We start from the raw sequence: 14,948 nt of genomic DNA, 5'->3' as shown, positions 1-14,948 counted from the left end.
TTATTCATGAGAAGAAGGGCACTATGGGAGCTGGCTCTCTTGCTATTGATAAGGGGGCGGTGGGGGGCCGACTTCCCGCTAGGGCTCCTGGGAAGATCTACAATATTCATGAGGGAGGCGGGCTCTACGAGAGCTGAGGCTTCTTGCTATTCATGAGGGGGCGGGCCTCCTTCCCGCGTGGGCTCTTGGGAAGATTCTACAATATTCTAGAGGCCACGGGGACACCTGGTGGGCAGGGCTGCAGCTCCGGAGCCTACGGGAGTCTGACCTTCCCGCTTCGTGGCGGGAAGATCTTGAGGAGATATTTTCTTTTCTAAACACTAAGAAATTTGAGGATGGTGGGGCAGAACGACTAACTGCCACTTTCCTGTGACTCTGTAGCCGGAAAAGTGTCAAAATCTGTGGTAAAAGAGGTTTTTTTCCCCCCAGTATTTTATTGCGATAATTTCATCTTTCATGGACTGAAGGGAGTGAAACGTACCCCGTGTGGTTTGATTCTCCTGTTGGCCAGGTTGTCCTTTAGGCTTGCCTAGTTTGCGGCTTTGGAGATGTTTGGGGGCAGCTGCCAGACAGATTGGGTGGGGCCCTTCCAAGAGTTTTATGTTAAAACAGAAATCGCTGTGAATGTAGTTTTTATCTTAAAGGTGTGGGGGGCGGGGAAGTTCATCCAATTGAGCCTTTCACACGCGGACGAAGTTAGTGGGATGGAACGGGGGGCATGAAGCATCATTTTATTATTATTATTATTTGGGGCTGTGATTCTTACTCACTTGAGGCGTGAGCAGAAACCAAAAATAATTTAGGATTATACCTTTAGAATTTTCACAAAAGCCTGCGTTTTCCCTGCGAAACGTCCAGCTCTGAGTGAGGAAAATAAGGAACTATAAGTGGAGACTTCAGTTTTAAAAGAATTTGGGCTTATCATTTTTAAATGTGTATTTATATTTATTTTAAACATGTATATAGTTCATAGTTGACACAGTGAAGTCCCCACCTGGTGACAGTCTTTGAAGAGCCCACGGGCCTAAGCCCCGCTTTCCACATTCCTCAGAGAAACAGGACGAAGCCAAGGCCAGATTTATGTTACTGTAATAAAAATGCTTTAAAACGCCTACTGTGTTGGCTGGACGCGGTGGCTCACGCCTGTAATCCCAGCACTTTGGGAGGCCGGGGCGGGCGGATCGCGAGGTTAGAAGATCGAGACCATCCTGGCTAACGTGGTGAAACCCCGTCTCTACTGAAAATACAAAAAATTAGCCAGGCGTGGTGGCGGGCGCCTGTAGTCCCAGCTACTCGGGAGGCTGAGGGAGGAGAATCGCTTGAACCCGGGAGGCAGAGGTTGCAGTGAGCCGAGATCGCGCCACTGCTCTCCTGCTCAGGAGACTGCGAAACGCCATCTCAAAAACAAACTAAACGCCTACTGTGAAAAGTTAAAGTTACAAACAACCTTATGGATTCAACGAATTAAGATTCTTTTATTTGGTGGAATGACATACAGTCATTAAAATATGATTACTTGTAGAAGGATATTTATTAGCATGGAAAGATAATTCATTGAAAAAAGCAGATTGCAAAGTAGTATAATGATCCCTCTTTTTTGTTAAAAAGAAGTGTATGTAAAAGTTTGAAATTATATAAACCAAAGTGTTTATAAGTGAACTTAATTTTTTCTTCGTTTAGCTGTATTGTGTAAAGTTATTATTTGTGTAATTTTTTTTTTTTTTTTTTTTTTTAAGACAGTCTCGCTCTGTCACCCAGGCTGGTGTGCAGTGGCGATCTCAGCTCACTGCAACCTCCGCCTCCTGGGCTCAAGCGATTCTCCTGCCTCAGCCTCCGGAGTAGCTGGGACTACAGGTGCATGCCACCACGCCCGGCTAATTTTTTGTTTTTTTGTTTTGTTTTGTTTTTAGTAGAGAAGGAGTTTCACCGTGTTAACCAGGGTGAACTCGATCTCCTGACCTCGTGATCCACCGGCCTCGGCCTCCCAAAACGCTGGGATTAAGGTGTGAGCCACCATGCCCGGCCTATTTGTATTATTTTAATGATAATTTTAAAATATCTCCTAATTTAAGTGTTCACTCAATACTGTCCCCAAGCGCTGTGGTATGGTTTCAAAGGAGGTTCAGAGTGTACTTTTCACTAAGCACTAAATTTCTTTGTTATGTTTTCAAATGTGTAACCAATTTTAAATTGATGTAAGTTGATATGTAACCTTTCAAGATGAATAAGTAACAATGTTACTTTAGCAATTCTGTAGGAAAGGAGAAAATGCCTTTTAGCCAGATACAATTATATCTTTGATGAAAATGTCTTAGTTGTTACTTCAGAAACAAGGAGCCTTCTATTGGAGTTGTAATTATGCATATATGTATATATACACAAAAGACATTGTTTTCTGAATTAGAGCCATAGAGTGACACAAAGTCACTGTGTGGTACACGTGTTTAAATAATTATTTAGTGTAATAGGCGGGCGTGGTGGCTCTCGCCTGTAATCCTAGTACTTTGGGAGGCCAAGGCCGGTGGATCACCTGAGGTCAGCAGTTCCAGACCAGCCTGACCAACATGGTGAAAACCCGCCTCTACTAAAAATACAGAAATTAGCCGGGTGAGGTGACACATGCCTGTAATCCCAGCTACTTGGAAGGCTGAGGCAGGAGAATCACTTGAACCTGGGAGGCGGAGGTTGCAGTGAGCTGAGAGCGCATCGTGTTGCTGCACTCCAGCCTGGGCAATAGAGCAATAATCCATCAAAAAAAAATTATTTAGTGTAAGTAAATAGTCAGTAATTTTAATAAGTTACGTTTAATGAGTTTAAGAAATATTTATCTTTGAAATCAAGTTGCATAGGCCCTAAGATTCATCAGTGACTATTATTTTTTGTTTGTTGGTTGGTTTGTTGAGACCAAATCTCACTCTGTTGCCCCAAGCTGGAGTGCAATGGCATGATCTCAGCTCATTGCAACCTCTGCCTCCCGGATTCAAGCGATTCTTATGCCTCAGCCTTCAGAGTAGCTGGGCTCACAGCAACCTCCGCCTCCCGGGTTCCAGCAATTCTCCTGCCTCAGCCTCCCAAGTAGCTGGGATTACAGGTGTACACTGCCATCCCTGGCTAATTTTTGTATTTTTTGTAGAGCTGGGGTTTCACCATCTTGGCCAGGCTGGTCTCGAACTCTTGACCCCAGGTGATCCGCCCACCTCTGCCTCCCAAAGTGCGGAGATTATAGGTGTGAGTCACCTCGCTCAGCCAGTGACTGTTATTAATAGAAGGTGGAATTGAGGAAAGAATTATTACTATTCATGTATTTGTTCTAGTCTTATGAACACACAGTGGCTCATGCCTATAATCCCAGCATTTTGGGAGACTGAGGTGGGAGGATCACTTGAGCTCAGGAGTTCAAGACCAGGTTAGGCAACACAGGCAGACACTGCCCTGCCTCTACAAAAAATGTTTTTCTTTTTTTTTTTTTTTTTGAGATGGAGTCTCACTTTGTCACCCAGGCTGGAGAGCAGTGGCACGGTCTCAGCTCACTGCACTCCATCTCCCGGGTTCACGCCATTCTCCTGACTCAACCTCCTGAGTAGCTGGGACTACAGGCACCCGCCACTACGCTCGGCTAATTTTTGTATTTTTAGTAGAGATGGGGTTTCACTGTGTTAGCCAGGATGGTCTTGATCTCCTAACCTTGTGATCTGCCCACCTCGGCCTCCCACAGTGCTGGGATTACAGGCGTGAGCCACCGTGCCCGGCCAAAAAAAATTTTTTTTTTCTTTAGCTGGGAATGGTGGCTCTGTGCCTGTAGTCCCACCTACTCAGAGGCTGAGACAGGAGGATTGTTTGAGCCCAGGAGTTCGAGGCTGCAATGAGCTCTCATCATGCCACTGTACTCCGGCCTGGGCAACAGAGCAAGACTGACAAAAAAATAAAAACCAACAAAGAAAAGAAGAAAGACTTTAATTCACTGCTTATTTGAGTATTATACAGCACATAATTGGTAATAGTAATGCCACCTACTTTTTTGTGTTAGGATTACAGACATGAGCCACCACACCCAGCATATATTCTTTTAAAAAGTCAAAATATTAATGTAGCTTTAAAATTTCATAGTAATGTTTTTCTATTTCTTTAAAACTGAGTACTGAGTTTTTTTGTTCGAAACAATAAAAAAAGAGATGAAAATAGAGACTTTAAAACTATTTAAATTTTAGCTGTAATAAAGTAAGTGGGGCCAGGCTCAGTGGCTCATGCCTGTAATCCCAGCACTTTGGGAGGCTGAGGAGGGCAGATCACCTGAGGTCAGGAGTTCGAGACCTTCCTGGCCAACATGACAAAACCCTGTCTCTACTAAAAATACAAAATTAGCTGGGCATGGTGGCGCTTGACTGTAATCCCAGCTGCTCAGGAGGCTGAAGCAGAAGAACCACTTGAACCCGGGAGGCGGAGGTTGCAGTGAACTGAGATTACGCCATTGCACTCCAGCGTAGGCAACAGAGCAAGACTCCGTCTCAAAAAAAAAACAAAAAAAACCAAAAATCTTTTGTAAATACGGAGAAACAGCTATTGCATATCATACTATCAACCTCTTTGTTAAAAAACAAAAAACAAAAAAAAACTCTTCCTTGCTTTAACTTCCTTTCTTTCTTGTCTCTTGTATTTTGTTTTTCTGACCAGGATAAATTTATGAGACAAGAAGAATGGCATCCAGAATAAATACCAATTTCACTTTGATTCCCAACCAGAAACTTAGACGTAGTAATCGTCAAACCAGCTGTTGTTCCAAGACCCTTGGCTCAGGCTTTCAACCCATATCAACATTTGGAAATTTTAAAGCCTTACCATTGGAAATATTCCAGATAATTTTAAAATATTTGTCAGGTGAGGTTTGGGAACTTATGAATAGCCTACAAAAGACACTAGGCTATTTTAAGTTTTCCCAAGAACTAGTTTGTCATCATGGGCCATGCTAAAATGTTAATGACATTCATGTTAAGTGTTTATTTTCTAAAGTTTCATTATTATCAGATAAGGAGTACAATAAGAAAGCACAATACTTAAATTATTATTATTATTATTATTATTTTGAGATGGAGTTTTGCTCTTGTTGCCCAGGCTGGAGTGCAATGGTGTAATCTCAGCTCACCACAACCTTCCCAGGTTCAAGCTATTCTCCTGCCTCAGCCTCCCGAATAGCTGGCATGCGCCACCATGCCTGGCTAATTTTGTATTTTTAGTAGAAACGGAGTTTCCCCATGTTGGTCAGTCTGGTCTCGAACTCCCAACCTCAGGTGATCCTCCCGCCTTGGCCTCCCGAAGTGCTGGGATTACAGGCGTGAGTCACTGCGCCTAGCCCTAAGTTAATTTTTTTAAATCTTCCTTTGAACACGGCAATACTTAAACTCTTGAAAACATGCCTGTAATTATGACATAGTACCTTGATTGGTAAATCCAAACATGTTTCTAATTCATTGAGAACTGGATTTTAAACAATTTTAAGATTTTTCCCCTTTTTCCCAATGAGATGATGATGGTGATAGTGATGATGATTTAGTTAACCTATAAGTTAATAGACTGTGTTAATAGTGATGTTCTTGCATTTAAGCCATTGATACATACACATATATATTTCTTTTGGTAGTGAAGGATATCAGCATGCTAAGCATGGTGTCCAAAACAGTCAGCCAACACATTATTAATTATATCTCAACCTCATCAGGAAGCAAAAGACTTTTACTACAGGACTTTCATAACCTTGAGCTGCCTGACAGGAGACAAGACTCTGCTATACTGGAGCACTACAGATCTCTAGGTAACTTATGTAATGAGAATCGCAACAAGTAAAGAACTGTGCTTAATTAAGAGAAACTTAGTATACAATCTGTAAGGCCAGTAGGAAATGGAATATATTCCAAAATGTGCGCTTCTATGATGCTTTTACTCTTTAGTGTGAGAACACTCCCTTAACCAGTTATCTTTAAAGGTGAGAAAATGCATTTTGATGTAAAGTGTCAATTCTTGTGATTTCATATAGATACAACATCACCTATGCTTAACGTCTAGTGGCTTATTAGTTTAGGAAATTGATGTATTTTCTATGTGTCACTTCCTGTAGATCGAATGAGTTTTATCTCTTTACCTCTTTTCCCTTTCAACCATAATCTAGTCCTTAAAAATAGAAATTTAAACACATTATTATGGAAGATTATTTATCCTCTCACCAGAAACTGTGGTTTTTAAGTACATCTAGTAAGTCATTAAGCTATAATTAAACTGACCTTATCAAAGCAAATTCTGTATAATCTTTCTTCCTTGATTTATAATCATTTATGTTTTTTACTCCATTCATTGATTTCATTGCCCCTGAGAGTGCTGAAGTAAAATTCTAATTTTGACTTGACTAATGACACCGATTTGAAACCACTTTATAATTCATCAAAGCATGACAATAAAACCAAATATCAAGATGGTGTGATTTAAATAAAGGCGTAACAGTAAGTTAAGTGAATACTGCCTTTTAGTAGCCCAAGGATGCTTAGATTTAAGATAATAAGAGTATGTGGATATGTAAATACATCAAAATGTATTTGATGATTACCTGTGTATTTGAATAAGACCAAATGAAAGAAAAGTATGTGATCTGATTACAGTGTCATTGGTTTCAGTATTTATGATTAGGCTTACTAAAGCCTGTAACAGAATATGGAAACTACTTTTTCCTACTTCTCATTATAAATGTAATTTTTCGGCTGGCCACAGTGGCTCACACCTGTATTCCCAGAACTTTGAGAGGCCAAGGCAGGCAGATCACCTGAGGTCAGGAGTTCAAGACTACTCTGGCCAACATGGCGAAACCCTGTCTCTACTAAAGATACAAAAATTAGCTGGGCATGGTGGCACATGCCTGTAGTCCTAGCTACTTAGGAGGCTGAGGCAGGACAATTGCTTGAACCCAGGAAATGGAGGTTGCAGTGAGCTGAGGTCACGCCACTGCACTCCAGCCTAGGTGACAAAGTGAGACTGCAACTCAAAAATAAAAAAAAAGAATTATTTTCAGTTCATCATTAGTTGTAGAGGAAGTGGTACCTGGGTAATACAGTAGAGCTTATACTTTGGTTTTGATCTGAAAGAAATATTTCTCCCTGATCAAGTCTCAATTGCTTAAACTGACAAAAACACTAAGACAATTATATGTGTAATTCAGTAAAAAGTACAAATATGTATTGATCTTAATAGCTTTTTTAAATGGTTTTATTCATGTAATGATTTCAACTTTCTGTTTAATTTTGATGCAAACACTTCATTTATGACTAATTCTTTAAGTAAATGTTTCATATACTTACCATTTTCTCATGTTGTCATTCTTACCTGATCTGTTATTGTTTTCACTTTTTTTTTTTTTTTGAGATGGGATCTTGCAGTGTTGCCCAGGCTGGCCTGTACTCCTGGGCACAATCGATCCTCCTGCCTCAGTCTCCTGAGTATCTGAAACTACAGGCATGTATGACTGTATCCAGCTTGTTTTCAGACATTAAAATAAGATTTTCAGAATGCTGTGCTTTGGGCCGGGCTCAGTGGCTCATGCCTGTAATCCCAGCACTTTGGGAAGCCAAGGTGGGAGGATCGCTTGAGCCCAGGAGTTCAAGACCAGCCTGGGCAACATAGGGAGATCCCCATTTCTACAAAAAATTAAAAAATTATCTGGGCATGGTGGCCCAGCTGAAAGCTGAAAAAAGTCATGAGGTTCAGGTATGTATTTTCTTACCATAAATCTTATTTTTAGTTTGAGGACATTTGCCCTCATAGGAATGTTAACAATGTATTGCCATTTTAGGAAAATAGAACGTTTAAAGTTAGAGGAAACAAATTAGAGGACAAACCTGTTGTCCCAGCTACTCAGGAGGCTGAGGTGGGAGGATTACTTGAGCCCCAAAGGTCGAGGCTGCAGTGAGTCGATTTTGAAAATGCACTCTGGCCTTGGCAACAGAGTGAGACCCCGTCTCATATTCATACACACACACACACACACACACACACACACACACACACACAAAATGCCTTGAAGAATTTTATTTTTTTTTTGAGGCAGTCTCACTCTGTCGCTCAGACTGGAGTGCAGTGGCACAACCTCGGCTCACTGCAACCTCCGCCTCTTGGGTTCAAGCGATTCTCGTGCCTCAGCATCTCCAGTAACTGGGATTACAGGCATGCACCACCATGCCTAGCTAATTTTTGTATTAGTAGAGACAGGGTTTCACTATGTTGGCCAGGCTGGTCTCGAACTCCTGTCCTCAAGTGATCTGCCCTCCTCAGCCTCCCAAAGTGCTGGGATTACAGGCGTGAGCCACCGTATTCGGCCAACTATAAGTTTTAATTTGCTTCTTCATGTAAAACAGAGCAGATGGCCAATGTGGAAAGAACATTACATCTGACTCTATTTAGGGAAGAACTTTAAAAAAGTCTCTAAAGGGTATAGCAGAGCACCTATGGTTTTCTTTTTTTTTTTTTTTTTTTTTTTAAACAGCCGGTATTGGATTTTATGGTAAGTTGTGATCCTTAAAAATAGGAGTTTTATATTAGGCAATCAGCATACCAAAATAAGGCTGGATGCAGTCACACGTGCCTGTAGTCCCAGATACTCAGGAGGCTGAGGCAGGAGGATCAATTGTGCCCAGGAGTAGAATTCTAAGAATTAATGCCTAGAATTCCTTAGTTATGATGTGCTGTGAAACTGGATACCGAAGTATGAAAGGGAAAGAGCTCAGCTTAAAAACTAAACACTGAAAAATGTCTTTTTTTTCTTTTCCCTTAGTTGTCAAGTATGAAAAATGTCTTTATATACAAAAATAAAGAGGGTTTATGTTTAAAACTCAATTCTGTTCATGTGTTACTCAAACATAGCAACTTCTAAAAATAAGTTAGATTCCTATAGATTCTTCAGAATTATGTAAAGTAATTATAATCTTATGTAAAAAAGTAAATACAGAGAAGATGAAGGCTGAAAAACGTCATGAGGTTCAGGTATATATTTTCCTACCATATATCTTCTATTTAGTTTGAGGACATTTGCCCTCATAGGAATGTTAACAATGTATTGCCATTTTAGGAAAATAGAACGTTTAAAGTTAGAGGAAACAAATCATACACTTCCTGTCACTGTAGCTCACATTATATATCTCACTGAGAAACTGAGTTTTTTTTTTTTCTTTTTAAAGTATCTGTACACAAAATCCTATACATTCTTAGCATGCAAGTCCCATAAAAGGATATCTTAGAAGGAATAAATGGATATTTCATCCTAACTGGATACTTTCTGTGAAAAAAAGAAAAAAATCTAGCCTCTGAAATTTTAAGTACTTATGACTTAAATTTTTGTATTTGGAGAGAGGGATACAAAACCTGTTTTCTCAGCCCAATGCAATTTAATCCCAGTGCTTTGTGAGGCCAAGGTGGAAGGATTACTTGAGCCCAGGAATTCAAGACCAGCCTGGGCAACAAAGCAAGAACCCATCTCTACGAAAAAAAAATGTTTTTTTAAAAATTAGCTGGGCTTGGGCTGGGCATGGTGGCTCACACCTGTAATCCCAGCACTTTGGGAGGCCGAGGCAGGCAGATCATGAGGTCAGGACATCGAGACCATCCTGGCCAACATGATGAAACCTCGTCTCTAAAAATACATAAATTAGCTGGGCATGGCGTTGTGCACTTGTAGTCCCAGCTACTCAGGAGACTGAGGCAGAATAATCACTTGAACCTGGGAGATGGAGGTTGCAGTAAGCAGAGATCACGCCACTGCACGTCATCCTGGTGACAGAGCGAGATCCTGTATCAAGAAAAAATAAAATTAGCCGGGCTTGGTGGCACATGCCTGTGGTCCTAGTTACTTGGGAAGCTGAAGTGGGAGGATCACTTGAGCCCAGAAGATCAAGACTGCAGTAAGTCATGATGGCATGCCACCACACTTCAGCCTGGGCAACAGAGTAAGACCTTGTCTCAAGAAAAAAAAAAAAAAAGAAAAATCTGTTTTCTCATTCTTTCCATGTTTCAGATTAGCAACTCTTAAAACATTTTCCTTTGTGGATATGGATATGAGGTTAATTTCAAGAGATGCTGAAATCTGCTTTCTATGGAATAAAGGCAAAATAAAATTTCTCTAGCGTGTCTTTATTATTGTATCTTTTATACTCTATGTATTTTTCCACGTGTCCTATAGAAGCAATTTAACAATTTTTTGCAAGATTTTATGCCAAGGCCTCTTAGACGAGCATCAGAGTCACTTGTTAAATACCATAAATGGAAAGTGTTTTGCACCCTTCCTCCCAAACTTTCTCTTAAAAACCATATCAACTCATAGTCCACTGTGATATACCACACTTGACTTTCAGGAAACATTATTCTGTGCTCTATTGATATTCTTAATTGTATTGTTGTCATTTTTTCTTATGTCTCTTTACTTTCTTAGGTCTACTGTTTAAAAGATGTACATTGCTGCTACCCACCAAGGAAAGGCTAAAGTACATTCACAAGATACTCACAGAAGTAAGATCATACTTCTAAATTAGTTTACAATCTTGATTTCCAGTAAAGATATTATTTTATTATCTCATGCTCATTTTACTCTGTATTAGTAGAATTTCATGAATTAGCACTAAAAACTTGATTTATGATAGTCTAATATTTTACCAAGTACTTAGAGATTATATAATGTCAAAATATAGTAATCTTTCACTTATTATAAAACCATTTTCATATATAACTAAGCACATCATTGAAGTTTATTAGGTTTCTCAGAGTATAAAGTGTATTTTACACCTCATACAAATCCTAAGGAAGTTTTAAAGTAGTGATTCAGATATTATATTAAAGTGAAATAATTTCTGAATGTTGAGATTTTATTGTTTAAATGTATAGAAACATAGGAAAGTGTTTTTAATATATAAAACAACAAACATTTTATGATAATAGACTTGGAAATGTGTATCAATATGTTTGAGCATAGTCTCTTTATAAGACTTTCATATACAAATCCAAGTATACGTCCAACTCTTGATGGTTCAGTTCAACACTCAGTGGTATCTACTGTTTCTGATACACTGACTTTTTCTTTTCTTTTTTTTTTTTTTTTTTTGTTGTTGTTGTTGAGACAGAGTCTCGCTTTTGTCACCCAGACTGGAGTGCAGCGGCGTGATCTCGGCTCACTGCAACCTCCACCTCCTGGGTTCAAGCTATTCTCCTGCCTCAGCCTCCCGAGTAGCTGGGATTACAGTCACCCACCACCATGCCTGGCTAATTCTTGTACTTTTAGTAGAGATGGGGTTTAGCCCTGTTGAACAGTCTGGTCTTGAACTCCTGACCTCAGGCAATCTGCCCACCTTGGCCTCCCAAAGTGCTGGGATTACAAGCATGAGCCACCTTGCCCTGCCAACTTTTTCGTGTCAGCATTTACATTGAGTTCTGGTCTGTATTATTATTGCAGCTTCCCAGATGACCTTTCTGTTATCCAATTCATTACTCCCCAAAGCATTCTGTATGCTGAATCAAGATTACTCTTCCTAAAGCATCACATTCATAAATATGGTTTTTTTTTTTTTTGAGACGGAGTCTCACTCTGTCGCCCAGGCTGGAGTGCAGTGGCACTATCATGACTCACTGCAACCTCCGCCTCTTAGGTTCAAGCACTTCTCCTGCCTTGGCCTCCCGAGTAGCTGGGATTACAGGCATGTGTCACCACGCCTGGCTAATTTTTTTTTTTTTTGTAGATGGAGTCTCGCTCTGCTGCCCAGGCTAGAGTGCAGTGGCATGATCTCAGCTCACTGCAACCTCTGCCTCCCAGGTTCAAGTGATTCTTCTGCCTCAGCATCCCAAGTAGCTGGGATTACAGGCGTGTGCCCCCATGCCCAGTTAATTTTTGTATTTTTAGTAGAGACAGAGTTTCACCATGTTGGTCAGGCTGATCTCGTCGAACTCCTGACCTCGTGTTCCGCCCACCTCGGCCTCCCAAAGTGCTGGGATTACAGGCGTGAGCCACAGCACCCGGCCAATTTTTTTGTATTTTTAGTAGAGGCGGGGTTTCACCATGTTAGAATGGTCTCGATTTCCTGACCTGGTGATCCACGCCTCGGCCTCCCAAAGTGCTGGGATTACAGGCGTGAGCCACCACGCCTGGCCAACATAACTTTCTCTTTTTTTTTTTTTTTTTTTTTGAGATGTAGTCTCCCCCTGTCACCCAGGCTGGAGTGCAGTGGCACGATCTTGGCTCACTGCAACCTCTGCCTCCTGGGTTCAAGCAATTCTTTTGTCTCAGCCTCCCAAGTAGCTGGGACTACAGGCACCTGTCACCACACCCAACTAATTTTTGTATTTTTAGTAGAGACAGGGTTTCTTCATATTGGTCAGGCTGGTCTCAAATTCCTGACCTCAAGTGATCCACCCAACTCAGCCTCCCAAAGTGCTGGTATTATAGGCATAAGCCACCGCGCCCAGCCTCATAACTTCTTGTATAAAACCTTTGCAGGGCACGGTGGCTCACACCTGTAATCCTAGCACTTTGGAAGGCTGAGGCAGGTGGATCACCTGAAGTCAGGAGTTCAAGACCAGCCTGGCCAACATGGTGAAACCCCATCTCTACTAAAAGTACAAAAATTAGCCAGGCCTGGAGGTGTCTGTAATTCCAGCTACTTGGGAGGCTAAGGCATGAGAATCGCTTGAACCCAGGGGGCGGAAGCTTCAGTGAGCCAAAATTATGCCACTGCACTCCAGCCTGGGTGACAGAGCAAGACTCAGTCATAAAAAATAAAAATAAAAAATTATTGTTATTATTAAATAAATTGTGGGCTGGGCGCGGTGGCTCAAGCCTGTAATCCCAGCACTTTGGGAGGCCGAGACGGGCGGATCACGAGGTCAGATTGAGACCATCCTGGCTAACACAGTGAAACCCCGTCTCTACTAAAAATACAAAAACTTAGCCAGGCGAGGTGGCAGGCACCTGTAGTCCCAGCTACTCGGGAGGCTGAGGCAGGAGAATGGCGTGAACCCGGGAGGCGGAGCTTGCAGTGAGCTGAGATCCGGCCACTGCACTCCAGCCTGGGTGACAGAGCGAGACTCCGTCTCAAAAAAAAATAAAAAATAAAACAAAAAAAATAAAAAAAATAAATTGTGAACTTCTTTGAGAGTAGAGATTTTTTTTTTTCTTTTTGAGACGGAGTCTCGCTCTGTCACCCAGGCTGGAGTGCCATGGCGCCGTCTCGGCTCACTGCCAGCTCCGCCTCCAGGGTTCATGCCATTCTCCTGCCTCAGCCTCCAGAGTAGCTGGGACTACAGGCGCCCACCACCACGCCCGGCTATTTTTTGTGTATTTTTAGTAGAGACGGGGTTTCACCGTGTTAGCCGGGATGGTCTCGATTCCCTGACCTCATGATCCGCCCGCCTCGGCCTCCCAAAGTGCTGGGATTACAGGCGTCAGACACTGCGCCCGGCTGAGACTTTTATACTACTTTTATAATCCCCACCTATGGAACACAATGCTGATCAGAATAGGTGCTGAAAAAATTCTTGCTTATTTCCATTAAATTTGAATGTCAAACCATTGTTCCACTATTGTCAAACTATAGTTTCACCAACAAGGAGGTATTAACATTGTTCTCTTTACAGGTTTCCTGCTTTAAATTCAATGGCTGTGCAGCTCCTATGCAGTGTTTAGGATTAACATGTTATGGCATGTTTTTACAGGTACATTTTTTTTAATCAGAGAAGGAAAAGGATACCTTTGGAACTGCTAACAAATAGAATATCCAGTCTCTCTTTTCATAGGTTAATAAAGTTATAATAATCTTAAAAAGAGCAAAATAAAATAAAGGTTTGAGAATGTATTAATCTAATAATGTTTGCTATCTCAGATTTTCGTTTTGAATTTCTCAGTGGTAAAAAATGTTTGACATTTATTTATCCCCCAAACCATTCTACATGCTGAATGAAGGTTACTCCTCCTAAAGAATTAGTGTCCTCAAAGTTTCTACTAGTTGTAAAGATTAGAAATATTATGGGGTGGTGTGTGTGCATGTGTGTATCTATATCTATCTATATAATGAGTTTAGTCTTGGGCTAGTTATTTAAGGTGTGATATTAGTAATCAGTTGTATTAATTCAAGAACATTTTGACTGATCTTTTATATTGTAAACAAAGAAGATAATAATTAGCGTTTACTCAGCTTACTATGTGCCAAACACTGTTCTAAGTAGTTTACATGTGTTGATTAATTTTTATTTATTTATTTATTTATTTATTTTTTGAGACAGAGTCTTACTCTGTCACCAAGCCTGGAGTACAATGGCATGATCTCAGCTCACTGAAACCTCCGCCTCTCAGGTTCAAGCGATTCTCCTGCCTCAGCCTCCTGAGTAGCTGGGATTACAGGCACCCGCCACCACGCCTGGCTAATTATTTGTTTGTATTTTTAGTAGAGACAGGGTTTCAACATGTTGGTCAGGCTGGTCTCGAACTCCTGACCTCAAGCAATCCACTCACCTCTGCCTCCCAAAGTGCTGAGATTACGAGTGTGAGCTACCACACCCGACAACATGTATTGACTAATTTACATTTACAACAACCTTGTGAGGCAGGCACTGCACCCATAAGAATCTTGCTGTGCTCAGCCTACCAGCCACCAACTCGTACTCACCCAGATTGCAGGGGTCTAAGCCCTTACTAATCCTCTTCCAAGACAGATTTTTCTTATTTAATTTTGTTTTTTACTTGTTTCTTTCTTTCTTTGGGACATGTAATACATATGTATATATTCATGTACATTTACAATGGTACACAATGTATAAAGTAAAAAGTTAGTCTCTCTCCTTGTCCACTGAGTTCCCTTCACCAGAAGTAATCAGTTATCAGTTTCTTATATGTCCTTCCACAGGGAATAAGATTAATTTTTATTTATTTATTTATTTATTTA

General features: G+C 40.9%; 1 protein-coding gene across 2 annotated transcripts in view; it reads left to right on the top strand.

Annotated features, from left to right (window-relative positions):
* Positions 1–226: 226 nt before the first annotated feature.
* The window catches only part of FBXO47 (F-box protein 47), a 36,479-nt gene continuing 21,757 nt past the window's right edge, over positions 227–14,948 (top strand). Inside the window, exons 1-5 of one of the 2 annotated variants that reach the window (XM_077971496.1) lie at positions 227–404; positions 4,672–4,875; positions 5,636–5,806; positions 10,457–10,533; positions 13,645–13,722. In XM_077971496.1, the coding sequence (XP_077827622.1) occupies positions 4,695–4,875; positions 5,636–5,806; positions 10,457–10,533; positions 13,645–13,722 (507 nt within the window). In that variant the 5' untranslated portion in view covers positions 227–404; positions 4,672–4,694. The remainder of the gene's footprint in view (positions 405–4,671; positions 4,876–5,635; positions 5,807–10,456; positions 10,534–13,644; positions 13,723–14,948) is intronic. The other variant, XM_001085225.4, reaches the window with a different exon arrangement.

Source organism: Macaca mulatta, chromosome 16 (assembly GCF_049350105.2).
Source record: "Macaca mulatta isolate MMU2019108-1 chromosome 16, T2T-MMU8v2.0, whole genome shotgun sequence".
Lineage (NCBI taxonomy): Eukaryota > Metazoa > Chordata > Mammalia > Primates > Cercopithecidae > Macaca > Macaca mulatta.
This window is presented reverse-complemented; position numbering and strand designations above follow the sequence as displayed.